General features: G+C 44.1%; 1 protein-coding gene across 1 annotated transcript in view; it reads right to left on the bottom strand.

Annotated features, from left to right (window-relative positions):
• Nucleotides 1-17779, bottom strand: part of snd1 (staphylococcal nuclease and tudor domain containing 1) — a 167314-nt gene that overhangs the window by 30868 nt on the left and 118667 nt on the right. The window contains 1 exon segment of the mRNA XM_070991570.1: nucleotides 7954-8095. Coding sequence (XP_070847671.1) covers nucleotides 7954-8095 — 142 coding nt within the window.

Genomic DNA, 17779 nt, shown 5'->3' with positions numbered 1-17779 from the left:
TGCTGCTCCACTCCCACTGGAGAGTGATATGGATTACATCTCATGCGATGCCCCCCCCCCAACACACCACCAATTACCCTGTTCCATTCTACCCTTCCCAGCAGTCCGGAGCCTTTTACAGCAAATTACTGTTTCTGTAATTGGAAAAGCCATCACTGAAAAATCTAAACAGAGACGGCATCTGTGGCTCTCTTTTTGCAGCAGTCTCTCCTGCTTCTCTCTCTGCCACCTGTCGGGCCTCATTGACTGCAGCTAATGCGCTGTTTTGATTGTGAGGAGTCCAAATATATTCATAAGATGGCCCCGTGCAACATTTGGGAAAGAGGACTCGGGAGGTGAGCCTAGCCAATTTTGACGAGAACCCCATTCGGGCCTGTAAGCGGCTCACCACTGCGAAAAGTGTCGCTCAGCCATTCAGCTTTAGGTAATAGACCGAGAAGTTTGACATTAGTGCAAATCATGCTGCTAGGATAGTGAAGAATGGGGATGAAGACGCTTATTTTCCACCTGAAAATCAAAAGCCCCCCGGCCTCAAAGCGACAGGTGAGCTGACCTTTTAGAAGCTAAGTTGCGTATCTGATTTAATAATGAATGCCTTGGAAGGTGGGGAGATCATCCAGACAGGGTCTGACCTCTAAATACTGCAGCTGCGGCAATGGCAGGGAAAGTGAAAAACCACAGCATCAACTGCCGCGTCTCCTGCAGCTTCCACTCACCTGTTTGGTTACTTTGCTCACTGTAGGTCTACGGGTGAATGCCACCAAAACGAGGCCTTGTACACACTTCAGCTGAATAAAACATGAGACATAAAAGACGGAGGGACAACGATACATCTGTGGAAATACTTCACAGAAAGAAGTACTCACTTTTTTTAGGCTGTTTAGGAACTGAAACAGAGCGCTCAAATTATTGAGATGGCAACTAATTTAATTAAGGCTGAATTTAAAATGAAAAATAATATGGTGCTACAGACGACGAGCTTTAGCTTTAAGAGCATCCGTACAGGGAGAAGAGTACAGCAATTAAAGTCAGTCTCCCCTAATTTGTTGAGGCAGTTTAAACATTCGACATAATCATTGATACATCGTCACATTTAGCACTTTGATGCATTTCTTTTGTCTTTTGCCTGAAAACTGAATTCATTTTTTTTCATTTCCACAATTAGCTCCTTTACTTTATTGTTTTAATTGGTGCAGCAGGTAGTGTGCATGCCTCACAGCAACAAGGTTGCCGGTTTGATTCCCAGGTCTGGCCTTTCTGTGTGAAGTTTGCATGTTCTTCCCGTGCATGCGTGGGTTCTCTCCGGGCACTCCGGCTTCCTCCCACAGACCAAAAACATGCTCATTAGGTTAATTGGTGACTCTAAAATTGCCCCTAGGTGTGAGTGTGAGTGTGAATGGTTGTGTGTTTGTGTCCTGCAATCGACTGGCGACCGGTCCAGGGTGTACCCCACCTCTTGCCCGTTGATCGCTGGGATAGGCTCCAGCACCCCCGCAACCCCGAAAGGGATACACGGTATAGATATAGAAAATGGATGGGTGGTTCAACAAAGAACCAACATGATTAAGATTTCTCAAACGCTTTTGAAAAAAAACTTAATTATTTCCACCCCTGACTGACTTTGGCTTGCTGCCTACAGTGCCACAGAAAGATATTTCATCCAAAATGGAAAAAAATTAAATTAAAAAAAAAAAAAAAAACTGCACTCAGTGTTGCGACGATCATCTCTAAATGCGCGCCCAATTCTCTTTATGAAGCTCTATTGTATAAAGTAATCATCACTTGGCTGCTGTGACATGACATCCAATTAGCGGGTAACTCACCCTGATCAATATGAAATGCTACAGTAATTCTCATGTCTTCTCATTGAAATCAGTACCAGTGTTACTGTGGCAAGTTGCCTCCACTTAATATAGAGCTGGACTTGAAAATAAAGATACTAACGCTCTGGTACTGTGATTTCCCTGCAGGGAGGCCATACTGGCTGAAGATGTCATTGTGTGGGACAGCCTGTTAAAGAATGACACCAACACAAAGGGCACATGAAAATATATTAAAAATCCTCAACTGGCAGAAAAGAAAACAAGCTCATGAAAAAATAAGACTGAAACATAAAAATTTCAAAGTAATGGCATTTGATTTCCAAAGAGAGAGAATGGCCTGGTTGAAGTGTAGCCAGAGACAGTGAACAGCTCCCTGCATGCATTGCTCCATCAGTAGCTGGGTCCAGCATCATTAGGTGATGAACAGCTGCTGTGTGTAAAAGGTAGAAGTGTGAATAATGTGGACGGAGTGGCACCTGGTTGGGGGGAACGACTCCACTCATTATGAGCCTGTATGGGTGCCAGGAAACAAGCACTAGACAGGATGTACCGCCAACTGCGCTGCAGCTGAGGCTTGGGGTGGGCAGAAAATGTGTGTTTGTTGGTCGGGGCTGGGCTTAACAATCCAGTCCCACGGAGGTGACAACTGAGTGAGGTCCAAATCAGGGGGAGGCTGCTAGCTAGGCACAAAAACCCGGTAGGAATGTTGCCCAGTGATACAGTCTGTAGGCCAGCACAGCACATGCAGGCTGGATCCAACATGTCTGAGTGCTGTAACTGACTCAGGAATCAGGTGCGTATGCAACATGCAAAACGGGCGAGAGGAATTTCGGTTACATAAATGAACCGTGCTGGGGATGTGGAAAGGCCCGACGGCAAATGAGTCCACATCGTAGCTGCCATTACACTTCACACGAGGAAAGAAAAAAATCAGCTTTAACTAGCATTGTGAGCACATTCTGGTCAGTTTGTGCACTTCCTGTACTAGCTTTTCCAGCGCTGTCCACACCATCACGCCACCTTCCTCCCACGAAACATTGAAAATAAGAGCCGATTGATAATGTGGCGTTTGGCCAATACCAATATTAAAATTGAAACAACAAAAACAAAACTTTGTCACCGTCTAGTTGATCAAACATATCTTTGGCATTTGCAATTATTTCTTACATGCATGCCAACGTATATCCGCGTTAAGCGTCCTATTTTCCCTCTAGCTCCATTCAAAGCCTTCCTAAACTAATATGTACTGTAGAATAAGGGGGCTGCTTTCAATGAAACTAATTCTGCTGTACTTCATGCCCTTAATGCCTTTGATTTTTTTTTTTTTTTAAGTGGCAGATCATCCAATACTCAGGTTGCAGCCATTACAGTTACGTGCCCATAATGACTTCAGGGCTATTTTTAGCAAGTTTTTAATTATGTCGACTCTCCAGCATAGTGGCAAAGCAACAACAGTGTACAGCACAGAGTCACTTCCCCCCCCTGTGCCTGGAGTGGCCTCCGTCTTTTAGTGTCCAAGGTCACACAGATCTATGCAGGTCCCCCTCTGACAGTAATTACATATAGCCTCCGGAGAGAGCGCAGCACACACAAGGAAAATGGGGAGAGGAAAGAGAGACAGCAGAACGAGGAAGAGACAATGTGTGCGGGGAGAAAAGTGAGACAATGAGAGATAAACGCATACAGCAACAGATAAAGACCCTTAAAATAAACTGAGGATTAAAGAGTGCAATCCCTCAAGCTTCTCTGTGACTGGGAAAAAACACTAACGTGAAATTAATGGCTTATCGAGCTTGTGTAAAGATATCCATATATGAAAAAACCCACACTTAAGAGTAATTAAATGTGAATAATTAAAATGGGAAAAGGGGTAAAATACAGAGAGAGCTTTGAACCCCCGGAGAGTAAAAGATATTACAAACTGCATTTTCTCCACAAAGTATGAGAATCCCTCAGAAGATAACGGCAGAAAAACTATTTCATGGGCGTACGTATGTTCATTAAAGCGCAACAACAGCTGTACGGACATCTCAGTCGCCACCGCCCTCAGCAGACCGCAGATAGCCAAAACTTCCACAGGCTCAACGGTTTGGAAACAGCATTAAATATTAATGACTGTACCCCTACTGTTTTATATCATGTTCTTTCTTCGTCCTGGTCTTTATTCTACTGGAACAGATGTACTGTCCACTTACTGTATGCCATTTAAAACATCTGGTATCTCGCCCTCCTGGACCGCTCGTTCTTCTCATCTGCTGCCATCTGGCTCAAACAGGATAAGCTTCTGTCAATATGTTGTCTGTTTGTGGTGCTACTTCCCATTCTCACCAGGGTACAATTTTTACTTATTTTTCTTTTAATATAAAAAAAAACACTTGTATTTTCCGAACACTTTCTACCTCATGCTCCTTATCGCTGGTATCATCCTGCTACCTGGAATATTTCACTGCTTTTTGTCTCTTCTTGCTGCTGTGACACTTTAATTTTCCTACATCGAATCAATTAAGTCCATCTTATCTGACTGAAGCAACCGTTGAAACAAATGTGCGCTTAACCGCAGACAGAAAAATGACTTTCTCTGCCAGTCGCAGCCGTATTTTAATCATTTTTTCTTTCTATAAATATCCGTTCATGATTCTTTCACGCCCACAATAAAAGGCTGGATTATTGAAGTTAAGTAAATGGGCTCGCACCGATCATCATTACGATGTCAGAAGCAAAGCCCTGGCTGTACAATTTTATTCCCTCCTTCAAGCTACTGCCAATGAGGCTTGTTCCTGGCGTCCAAACTGAACTTCAGGTGAAAGACGGACCACGGAAAGCCAGTTAGGCTTGCACTCTGTGTTGTAATGTGCTACACCTCAAGGATGGTCAAGGAGTACTCAATGAAAATGTTTACTCCATCTGGCAAATGGAGTGCAGGCAACGGCTGCCAAAAATCCTGCCTGAACTCTTGATCTTAGCAAGTAAAACTGTAACAGAGGAGGAGGAAACAGCTAGCTGTGGCATGCGGGATGTGGGCCCAGCACCAGGAAGATTCAACTCTGAGCTAATTAAAATGAGTTGTTTGAGGTGTGGCTGTATTAGAATGCTAATATATACAAGGAGGGCAAGTGTTCATGCAAACCCTCAAGCTGCATAAATACTGCAAAGAAAACATCAGAGTTTTAAGTGGCAGAGGTCAAGCAGTGCCGCGGTATTATGTTAAACTGCAGCGACGTTCACAGCGTCCGTCTCGCTGCGCGTAGTTTTAGCGAGGTGTTTGCATTTGCTTTTGTTCTGAGTCGATGACTTGACAGACGGAATTTGTTCGAGGTTAATTGGCCAAAGTGCTGCTCACATGGGACGGGAATAATCATAATATACATAAAAATCTCACATGGTTTGGAACGTAAACTGTGGCTCACACGGTAGAAGCACTCTATCGTTTATGAAGTGTTATGTTGTCATCAGCTGCAATCACAAGTGTATTTATGAAAGTCAGCCTCTGCTTCCAAGCTTATCTGGGTATATAAATTCCTTCACTTCAGAAATGGTGGGAAAGGGAAGAGAGAGGGTGGGGGAGTGGAACATGTAATGATATTGCAAAGCACTCAGCTTGTATGATTTTACAGGCCCTAACACTTTGATGTGCTCTTCAAGGGGCTGGTATGACTTAATGTAGCTTTGAGGAAGCGTCAGCGAAAATGAAAGAGACCAAGGGAGGAAAAGAAGAGATGGAGGAAGGCGGGGAGGAGCAAACAACGTGATAGGGAGATGAGGAGAGGGAGGCAGGAGGTGAGGACCGGTCAGGTTTTAACCTGCCTGCTGAGAATACTTCTTTTTTTTTTTTTTTTTAACTAGCACGTAAGCTTCTTGGTGGAAGAACATGGCCCAATTAAAGGAAATAAATAAATAAATAAAAAGGCCCAGCATTGCTGGTTCATCTAAAATCAAGCTTTTATATGAGAAAAGATTAAATAACTCACAGCTCTCCTGTCAAAATACACTGAGAGCAGCAATATAAAAAAATGCAGTTTGTGTACAATTTCTTTAAATGCAACACTTAAATTGCTACTGAGGAAAGTTGTAAATGCTTTGCATATTGCTGTTTCCTCGGGCCCCTTATAGATATTAAAGTATATGAGAAATAAGCTAAAAATCAATAAAAACTCTTTGACTTGCTCTTTCATGTTTTCACAAAACTCTGCAACTCCAATTCCCTGAGATACTTAGAACAGAAAAAATTTCCCTCCGCATTTGGCTTGTACTCGTTACCTGCTGACAGTAGGTGACGCTGAAGGCACTGAACCAGGCCTCAGGTGAACATGTGCCATGTGTTGTACATTAGCCTCTTCCCATCGACGCGTGATTTCGATCAGTGATAAAACCTCGCACATGTTCTCAGCATCGCACCCCGACTTGCAGGGGAGTGAAGCTGAAGAACCCAGAGGAGATGTAAGGGCTTTAGATTTGAATCTACAGCTTATGGCAAGAAGATGAATAGCAGATTGTTTGTTCACACATGGAGGTCTCAAGGAGTGATAGAAGAAAGGAAGGCCGGGGTCTTCAAAGGAACAATTGAGGGCAAATTGCTCTCCACACTCATATGTGATTGGATTATTATGGTGTGAGTGATGCTCAGGCTCAGATTGGCAGTAAATGAAGGCAAATTAATTAATTACGGCAGGGTGGCAAATTAAGAGGTGGCCAAAGTCAATTTCATGGCCTCTGACGGTCGACTGCCAGTGAAGGCAGATGTGAGGGGCGGCCTTGAGAGGAAGACCTCCGCATCCTGTGCTGCTCCCGCACACAGACTGGCAGGCGATGAAGGGACGGTGATTGGCATGAAGGCTTCAGATCTGTTCCAGCCTGTTTGTGAATGCAGATTTTCGATGTCATTGTGCATTTCTGAATGTGTGATTTTATACGACAACAACTGAAGGTAAACTGTGATTTTCAACCTGGACCTGATTTTCATATTAGTTTGCCGCTATGTGACCAATGGGGATAACAATGTTTGAAACGATCGAGTACTGAGCGAGAGCGCTGCGGCTGGCAGCTGCAAAACTGGCTGCAATCGTACCCTTCTGGTCAATGTATGTCCATGAAAAGTACATTTATTGCCACTGACAGGCTCGGATTAATATTCCATGTGTCTGACAACACTATTAAATGGATCCTGACATAGAGACCTTTTAATTAACCAGAAACAGCTGGTATATCACTGTCCTCAAAGCCACCAGACTCCATTTACAGAAACACTAATTTTATCATCATAAGAACACACTTTAGTCAAACTTGACAAAAACAAAATAAAACTCAGCAAAACCATCTTGACTCGCCTTTCCACTGAACTCTGGTTTGGTTGAAATAAACCCTTAATTCAGGAGTTAGATGTGAGAATATCAGGAGGAGTGAGAGAGAGGTCAGGCATCAGACGCTGCAGGGAAACCAGCTTGTAGAGCCAGAATATTCTGTTAAGTATACAGGTACACACACCTTGATTTTGATATTCCATAGGATGGCCCATTAAGTATACTGCCTAAAAGATGGACCGTTACCCAGCACAAAACAAAATAGGGGGGAGGTATTATGTGTGCATTCATTCACATATAGACACACAGACACACACGCAAACTGAGCTTGTCAGAGAAAGCAGCCATGCGGGAATACCAGGGATTGTTAGTTTTCCCATCTCCGAACTTTTCGCTCCTTTCCTCCCCCTGTCAGCGGTGACAAGAGGGGATGGTGTGATTTATTCCCGTCATTCAGTTGTAATAACAAGCAGAATGTCCTTTCTTTTGTCTCTGCTGGTGGGAGGGATGCTGCAGCAAGGGATGAGGTGAATGTCAGAGTGGTGGCAATAATTGACATTCATAAAGTCAGTGTGCTGTTAAAAGGAAATGAGCGAGAGCCCGTCGCTCGCACCTCTGCGTGGAGAGACTGTTGGTGGTATTTTGTGTAGGATTGTATTGGATAATGAAATAATCACTGTAGCATGAAGTAATACAGCAATTTCAACTTTTACTAATTCAAATTTGATCAACCCCATGTAGTCTGTCTCTCATTGTATAATTAAATGCTTCCTTCATCAAGCAATTGTCATTCACGCCTTCTTGCACACGCACGCAACGTAAACTCAAGGTACCTGTCTCCACGTCCTGGGTGTAGAAGTGCAGGGTGTCGCTGATTTCGGTGACGTACACTGGTCTGTAGTTGGCCACTCGCTCCTTCTCCTCGGACACATGCACAACCTCCTCGACTGGTTTCTCCTCGTAATTGGCCCAGACCTACAACACACACATGGGAGACAGAGACGGGTCAATGACTGCAACAGACACCAGATCTCTGGGATGCAAACACAAGCACAACATGAGAAAAGAACACAACAATAGATTTTGAGTCTCATATTTTATGATGATGTAGTCTATTGTTTCTACAAGAGCTGTCTGATCTGCCATGAAGCTGCAAACATATTTAAATTCAGGCCAGATAATAAGATTTTATGACAGTCTGAAGATATGAGTCATAACAGATAAAGTAATAAAGCAATAACGGTTGTCAAAGAACCTGAATAATTTTCATGACGCCAAATGATTTAAGTTTACAATCAAGACTTGAAATGGCCACTGGAACACAGCAGAAACTGAAAACAGAGACAAACAATAAAAATACCAGACATTTCCCAGTTCCAGCTTCTCACGCGTGACGACTTGACACTATTCTTTGTCATATACGATCATAAACTGAATAATCTTTGAGGATGTCACTAGATAAAATCAAGAATGAGACACTGGACAAGTCTTTCACATGTGTATCCCAATACTTCTGCCTACTGTTTGAGAGTTTAGACTGATGGCAGGTCTTTGTTTTGGCTGGTCTGCCTCTCTTCAAGGGGATATTTTAGGGCTCAGTTTTGGGTTAAGGGTTAAGAGCAGAATAAGGTTAGAATCAGGTCAAGATGAGCGCTGTAGTGTTGGTGATGACGTCAAAGGTTTGGGAAATAATGCAGTTTAATGAGATTCTTCACAAGCATAGCAATTTGTCTGTGTGTGTGTGTGTGTGTGTGTGTGTGTGTGTGTGTGTGTTTGTGTTGTGTGTAAGCAGGTTACATCCTTTCTGTGCTGCATGAAGGTTAGTTCTCTTCCAGCTCCCCAGTAGAAACAGAGGGCAGGAGGCTCATTAGGGAGAAGTGCTTTGCCTTAGGCCGCATATCAAACTGCATGGATGTCAGTAGGTGTGTGTGTGTACGTGTGTGTGCGAGTGTGTGTTTACAGAGAACAAGGGATGCGGAAGAAAGAGTGGGTGGTTGTCAAGACTGAATACAGCATGTTTGTATACAGCTTCAAGTACAGTAATAGTATTAAGCACGTGCAGCAACACAGGATGGTCAAGATGAAAGCGAGCTAATCAGGTCTCTGCAGAGGAAACGCTGGAGAAGGGGAGTGAAGGAGAAGAACAGGAGGAGACGGGACTGACGATGGGCGGAACTCAAAAGTCAAAAAGTGCAACCGAGCTTCACAGTGCTCCAACTTCTTGTGCTGCAGCAGCGGCGGCACAGCTTGTTACCGTTCATTTCTGCAGGCTATTTGGGAAGTGTTTACTTTTAAAGGTTACAGGAAGAGAGGGAAAAGAGGCAGACGGATTTTATAACAGCACAGTAATATTAGCCAATTAGGTTCTGGCTAATTATTTAACTGCATGGTATCATCGAGCTAATTAGATTAGCTAGTTTTAGTGTTGTCATTTTTTTCACTCTGCCTTAGCTCATCTGCAGAGCTACGCTAGTGTTAAGGCTTAGTTAATCATACCCGGGGCTTTTCTTTTAATATGCTGGCTCTTCAGCATGCTAAGATTATCCCTTTACCTCACTGATGTGGTGATGTACAGTGGGAAGAGTCTTATGACTGAACTGCATGTGTGTGTGTGTGTGTGTGTGTGTGTGTGTGTGTGTGTGTGTGTGTGTGTGTGTGTGAGCGAGAGAGAGAGAGAGACTGCAAAATTGGTGAATGAGATTCGTTGGGGGGGTGGGGGGGTGGGGTGGGGGGGACACACACGAAATGCCATGAAATAAGTGACCGAAGTACTGAGTGCTGCTGCCCTGCCTACCTGCTAACAAAGGACAGGGTCACACCACCCAATTACATTCACTTATTCATCCCGCAAACGCTGCAAAAAAGAAAAGGAAAAGCAGAAGAGAAGGGGAAAAGGAGAGAAGGAGGGAGGAAAGAAAGCAGGTAGAAACTGTGGGGATTGAGGGCGAGCAAGGTTAATGAAGACCGAAAATGCAGCCACGCTTCATAAACCCCGAGATCAACCAGGATTTTTTTTGTTTGGCATAAGACAGGCACGTGCATTGTTAGCATACTCATGCACCCATTATATGCACAATCACAAATGCTGAAATACGCAGCCTCTGCTAATAAACATGCTTCCCACATTCCAACTGAGCTGACATGGCGTGGCTTTTAATCAAACCTGCAGCACCAATTAGGGATTACAAAGATTAGAATGTCACCATTCATTAGCCTGGTGGCTATCACTGCGGCACCTTTAGGGTGGCAGCAAGTGGGTCGGCTTACGGCTGGATTGGGCACCGAGCACAGTCAGAGAGAATCCTCTTGACCTCTGACTTTGTGTTGAGTGTGGATGTCAGAGTGATAAGAGACGGGTGCAAAGACTGACAGAGAAACACATTTGCCTCCACGCTGAAAGTTCTCTATGAGGCGCTGCATGTGCTGAACAGACAACTAGAATGCAGCCTCTGGCCTCGTGTTCAGTCTTGATTTTTGGGGGTTGGTGTGAACTGCTGTGTATTTGTTCTGCATCTTCACACCTCTGACACTGCCTCCTTGTATAGCAGCGTTCCAGTAAAAATGACAGGCATTGTGCCGCTTCTTCTACTTTGAGTAACATCGCTTCTCTAGAGGCAACACAGCATGAGCAGCACATCAGCAGCAGCAGCAGCTTCTCTGTCTATAAAGGATGCATTCAGACACAGTGTTGAGTCTAGGTTACCAAAGTTTGGGCTTGCTCAGAGCCCAACATAAAATCACTGTAGTTAAGTACGTAAAGCAGATGAAAATAGACTTGAAGCATAAAAATAAGCTCCAGGTCAAGGCCTGGATTGATTAAAATGAGAGCATTTCTGTTCCAGCAGACGAGTGTGAGAGGTGACTCTGCTGAAACGCCTCCTGAATTGACGCACTACGAGAGGCGCACACTGAGTGCAAGCTGCGTTTGACGAGAAAATGTTTCAATTAAATGCTTACGCAGAGAAGCTGTGGCTACCCCAAGAACAACATTTGTTTCTGCATCATCACTGAACGCATTATTGGAAACACTGTGGAGCTTCAGCCCCTTTTTAAAGCGCAAATAAATGCAAAGATACACGCACACACGCACACTGTGCCCAGGGCTGGTGACCTTCTGTGAGCAGCCAACCATCCTGTTTGTTCCACTTGAATGCAGGTATGTGACTGCTGCTTCTGCTGCTGCTCTGCAACTGCAGCCAGACGCGAGAGCCACCAAGCTGCCAGAGACAATATGTGTGTGAGAGAGAGGGAGGGAGAGAGAGAGGGAGGGAGAGAGAGAGAGAGAGAGAGAAAGAGAGAGAGGGGAGGGTAGAGAGCGATAGAAAGATGGGCAAAAGGAAAAAAGCGGCAGGCCATTAAGCTCAGGCTGAAAGGACAACAAGTCCTAATAATGGAGGCCAAGCTGAGAGAGATGGCAGGTGAGGCTGACCTTCACAACTCCTGAATGACAGCACACATTTACACCCAGGTGAGTCCAGACAGGTGATGCGATGATGGGGCAACACTGCTTCACTGCTGCGCGTGGTGACCATCACAATTTGAAGCACACCAGATCATATCGCTCATGATACTATCGGTATCATCGTTAGTATCACCCAGTAGAAGGTTGAGTGCGAGGAGAGCCAAATATCCACAGACTACATTGGCTCAGAATCACCAAATCTTCAGCAAGTTGTCCAGCATATTTTGTAATATTGTCAAGAATATCAAATTGCAGAAATACATGTGATATTATCTTAGGGCCACATTTCCCACCCTTCATCAGAACTACATGAAAAAGCCTAAAAAGACGTGTCCAAGCATGTCAGGTAAGCATTTTACATTTCTTCTCCTCTACATTTCATTTTCTTAATATATTCCCCGGCTGCCTTTCTCTTGCCAAACCTCAATGATCTCACTGCTTCAGTCCATCTCTTTATCATCTGATTTTTCAACACTAAAATAAAAAAAATTAGCAGCTAACAACTTTCTAAGACACCAGCCGCTGTAACTTTTAACAGCCAAATTGGTTTCTTAAACAAGTGAGACTTGGATGCGAAACGCCCAGCCCTGAAGAAGAAATGTCGGGCCATAGCCAAATTTTTGCAGCAATTCGCTGGTGGCGAGTCTTAATTTCCCAGTCTGGCACACCAAACACCTCGCTGATGGAAGCGTAGCTCTCTCACAGTTGGGAAGTTAAGTGGGCTGCTGATTAGCTCGGTGTTGATTTGTCTGAATATTTCTAATATGATGAAGAGCACGGCAGCCTAGAAAGACTGAGCAATTGTGCTACATTCATAGATTCACACATACAAGCACAGGTGGATGAATACACAGACAGATGGATGACTAACCACAGACGTAGTGCCAGAACGAGGGGGTGAGGCCTGGTTTGAACACTGATTAAAGGTGGCAGTGTGTCAATTCTAGTAGAGAGTGTGTCTAGTCTTTTGATACAAAAACTGCCACAGATACCTAAAATACACACTCTGCACTTTGTTATCAATAAAATTTGGTTTGGCTAAATCTGTTAAGAGGAACATCTGAACAGTACCGAAGGAAACTGACTCATATCTCCAATACTTAAATCTGAACAAGCAAACAAAAGTTTTGTGATTTGTCAGAATGAGCTTTATTTTGAAATTCCTCTGAAATTAAGAACATGTTACACCCCTTTTATGATTAATGTGACACACTCAGAGGAGAGCGCTCCTTGAAAAGAACATTATGAGCTCTACTCTAAATACAGTCCGCCTTCATAATCCCTCATTAACCTGTCTTCACATGCTGCACTCACACACGTCGCTGCCCTCCGATTCAAACATCAGCGGACAAGGTTGCTCAGCCCCGTAAGCCCTCACAAATTTTTGTAGTTCAGAAACAATGCACTGGTGTGAACTAGTTGAAATTTGGAGTAATATGAGCCGTATAATACAGAATGATGTCTCTTCTTACATTGGAACTTACATCGTTCCTTTGTTAATTCATTACAATCAAACTTGGAGAACAATTGAAATCAATAGGAGTATGTTATTCATAAGGGTGCACTTTGTAAATCAATTTAGCCCCTATTATATCCCTGATGATTCCCCTTCAGAGAGAATGGTTAATTAATTCAATCGAGGGCACGTTTTTCTCTTTTGGTCTCTCCGTGTTCACTTGTAGCCTTTTATTAGAAGCTTACATCAAAAGGCTTAAAGCTACACTTAAGAATAGAAAGGGACCGCGTTTAGTTATGATTCATTTCATCTTGTTTAGATGCTTGGTGGGTTAGCTTCACTCATACAACAATACAATGATGATACAGGTGGTATCAAAGGGAAGAATTGGAAAGTCAGTAAAGGATGTGTATTGAAATAAAAAGTTAAACGCTGCCTGAACTCTTTCTGCTGTAAATCCAGTCCCTCTGGTCTTCAATGTAGTACAACACTCACTGAGTGCTAAGATATACTCGAGAAGTGCTGCCTTATAACTCTGCATTTACATTCTGTTCAGTATTTTCTCCACGATATTATGTACGAAAGTTATCCCTGTCAATTACAACAAGCTGTAGAAAAGAATCCGTTTGGAATACGAAGCGAGAGCGAGCTACTTTGGAGATCTGCATTGGTGTCACGTTAATGAGTGCAAAAGGTTGGCATGGCAGAAAGGTGGACGACCCTGGATTTCCTGGTGCTCAATGATGTTGTCTGTATTGACTAAACCATTAGAGGCGGAGAATGATCAACAAGACGGACAATTGCTTCACTGAGGGGCAATCTGCCATGTCAGAGCTTCTATGATTGCATAGAAGTCGCAGAGTCTTTATTTAAAATTGTGGTTTTCAAGTGCACCTACTGCACATATTGACTTTAACATGACATTTAGAATAATATCTAATGCATGGGTAGGACAAGGTAAAGTTCCCATCCATACAAAAATCTCAGGGTTCGGTTTGGAAGCTGTACCTTTGGTGGGTCAGAAGCACAGCCTGTATAAAGCATGCAGTCTCTGTGGTGGCGAAGGTTTCTCAACAGCCATTGTTAAGCTCAGTAATAGCAGCTCCAGACGTCACCATCTGGTTCAAACCTTGCAGCTAGCTGTCACTCAAAGCAGCCAAGCCCATAATTACACATAACTTTAAGCCTTAATGTAATTTAAATGAGTGAGTTTTATAATAATTCACCCTCGGTAAAGTTGTCATGAATTAGCCACAGAGAGCCAAACTGTTTTTGTACCTGGCTGTAAACACTGACTTGGAACCAGCCTCAAATGGCCAGTTGGCTTCATTTACCAGCAGGCTGCTGCCTGGTCAGGAGCAGTCAGACCTGGGGTTGTTACGTTAACCCATTATTAAAGCCAAACAAAAGTGAAAAAACAGAACAATAAATATTGCTATTAGGGACCAAATGTTGTACTGTTAAAACTTCTCAAACCACAAAAGCAAAACCCAAGATATAGAACATACACAGGAAATGACAGTGAGACCACTTCAGCAGAGCAGCTTGTTATTTGTTGTTATCATCAATGATTAATATTTACGCGCTGCCCTTGACGGCTGATGAACGGTTGCATTTAGAAGTGCTGTAACATCAAAGTGGTGAGAAAGAACCTGTCTTTGCTGCTAAGTGCATATGGTCTTTTTTCAATTCTGGCTTTTCAAAGCAATTTGACTCCCTGCCAATAACTGTTGTGATGAGAGGTTGGTGTCAGGTGAATCCTCGGAAGTGATAAAAGGTACCACACAGCTTGAATGAGTGACGGGAAGACTACCGGGGTCCCCCCCCGCTTTGGTTTATCGACTGTATGTGACACAACAGACATGAGGCCACTTCAGTTTTCTTGACAACCCCCAAATCAAATTGAGTAAGTTGTCTTCATTGATCTTGATTGGACAGAGGGATGAGTGACAGGTGTCAGGTTGGCCCAGTCACTCTTGTAAAGTTAAAAGACATTAACCCAATACAACTGCCTGGCCCTTAAAGGCCCGCCTACAAGGTTAAGAGGGGTTGTTGATGGTACATTAACCCTGATCGCTCACCTTGTCGGCGCAGTCTAAGTAAGAGCAGTGGCTGCGCTAGCAGAGGCAGAACTGATTTACAGGGTCTGTGCAACAGCCTCCTTGTCATTTCCTCCCTGCTGTCCTCATATTCAGATTGAATGCATGGCAGCCTTGCATCATAAAACATACAGACTGGGCTGAGCACACACAAACATGTATGTGCGCAGAGGCACGTTCGTGGCCTTGGGAAGAATTGTTCCAGGTTGAGCTACGATGTGGAAGCAACATCGTTCCTGCCAGTGTGCTAATACAGTCCGACCGCTCAGAGGCCTGCAAGGCCACACACACGGACACGGTAACAAAACACGTCAGCCGCACACAGGCCTATTTGACAAGCTGTGAAAACTGAAATCACACAACATGATATAGTGATATCATGTTTGGGGAGGCACATCAAACACAAAGAATTCCAGAGGCAGTTTTTTTTTTCCCCAATAACAATTTTTATCTGTGTAATAGAATAGCAACTGACCATCAACTGTGTGAAGCGGATGATTGCAAAAAGCGAAAAACAAAACAAAAAACACTGAAAAACACCATGCACGGTTTCCAGGTTCTGACTGTTTCCAATGACATAAAAAACAAGATCTAGGTTCAAGCTGAGGCTACGCTGACTGTGGATTTCAACTCTTGGACACACTGCTCACCACTGGAACCCAATCAATCCTAATCCTCTTAAATAAGAATATTAGAAAATAGGTCCACTTTCACGTCCCAAGCCAAACGCTGAGGCGAGAGAGGGAGAGCGGGAGAGGGATGGAGGGATGAGTCTCTCGGATGTGGTTACTCTGCAGATAAATTATGCATTAAAACTGCACAGGTGGCGCAGGACAGGGTTTTTAGGTGAAGGAAGGGAGCCGAGCAGCTGGGGAATTCATAACAGAAACAGGAGAGCAAGCGGAGGAGAGAGGGAGAAGAAGAGAGAAAAAGATACTCCCTAGCTTCATATCACAGCCAACAGATGTTCGCCCATCACAGAGGCGGCAGGCAGGCAGCGGGGCTACTCAACCCCGGCTTACACGGCTAATATGACCCCCCTTATGCTGCCACACACACACACACACACACACACACACACACACACACACACACACACACACACACACACACACACACACACACACACACACACACACACACACACACACACACACACACACACACACACACACACACACACACACACACACCCCTCGACCTAAGGCTATCGTGGTGGCAACTTGTTACACTTTTTAAATTGGCACAAATTGATCCGCTTAGACGTGTTTGTGCGTGCGTGTGTGCATGCATGTGTGTGTTTGGGTGGGAGGTGAGGGCGAGTCTGTCTGGCTATTAGCAGCTACTTTCAGTAAGTTTATCTGTACAGCACCTTTCAAGAGCAGGTGACTCCAAGTGCTTCGCAATGAAAGACAAAATAAAAATAGAAGGCAGAGCAACAGACGTGAAGTGCAGACATAAAGAGATGTTAAAAACATCAAAAGTATAAAATCAAACAACAAGCGCTAACATGCACCTGACAGAGATTGGTGGTATGTGTGCGTGAACTGAAGGGGGGCACGGTGTTACCATGGAAACAGCAAATGTGGGTGCATGTGTAATCGGGGGAGATATGCGCACACACAAACCTACACCTGTGCCACCGGCCTCATGGGCGCCACCCTCTTTAGCTGGCATGGAAAACCAGAAGGCTGCGAATACGAACCAGGCATCGCTCACAGATCACACACACAACGCCACACACACCGTCCCCGGAGGCAGTCACTCCAGCATGTGGAGCCTTATGTCAAGTGGGGTGGGTTGTTTTTTTTTTATTTTTTTTGTTTCTGTTTTTTTCCCCAAACCAAACCAGTCAGTGTGCATATCTGCGGTCATTAAAAGATGATCAAGCCGAGCAAGATGTCGTCAGAGCAAAACAAAAGCAGCACTGGGGAATAAGCATGCAATTAAAGCCGACCAGCTGCAAGTGCGAGGGCACATGATGCAGAGACTCAATCTTCAAATGGCGCAGAGAGAGAGGGGCAGGGAACGAAGAGAGAGAAGGCAAAATAATTCAACTGTAGCCAAGAAAAACATGTTTGATTGTGCATCAAGATAACCTTGATAAAAAGGGAAGTGCTGCTTGAAGGAGGCTTGTACAGAGGGACAGGAGCACTTCTTTAGAGGTCTGTTGGATTTGCTTTGATTACTTTGCTTTTCTCTACACTGATTTTGCATCTGTACGTGTGATCTGCCGGATGACTCCCCCCGCCGCCATTACTGCCTTTGTCCTTCACACTTATTCTGTGCTGCGTCCCCCTTCAACAGCCGTTCTTATGACCTTGATGCCAAATGGGTTAAGTTCTGACTCCTTTTGTAAATGGCACACCAGATAAAAGACGCACAGATTTTGGCCCTCCCCATGTCCCCTCTGTCCTCTGGTGTCCCTTCCATGCTCTGTCCTCTCTGAGATGTGGTTATCTACTCAAGCAGATTATTGTTTGTGAGAGCTCGTTCTCTGTCTGATCACTGAAAATTATAGAAGAGCTTAAAGTAACAAGGAGAGGAACGAATGAGGAAAGAAAAGAGTCGGTATAGAGTGATTAAGAAATAGGACTACCTCAATGTTACAATGTATAAGTATGCAATTAAAAGGCAATTAA

Source organism: Chaetodon trifascialis, chromosome 22, assembly GCF_039877785.1.
Source record: "Chaetodon trifascialis isolate fChaTrf1 chromosome 22, fChaTrf1.hap1, whole genome shotgun sequence".
Taxonomy (NCBI): Eukaryota; Metazoa; Chordata; class Actinopteri; order Chaetodontiformes; family Chaetodontidae; genus Chaetodon; species Chaetodon trifascialis.
Note: the sequence above shows the minus strand (reverse complement) of the source record. Positions and strands in the feature narration are given on the sequence as shown.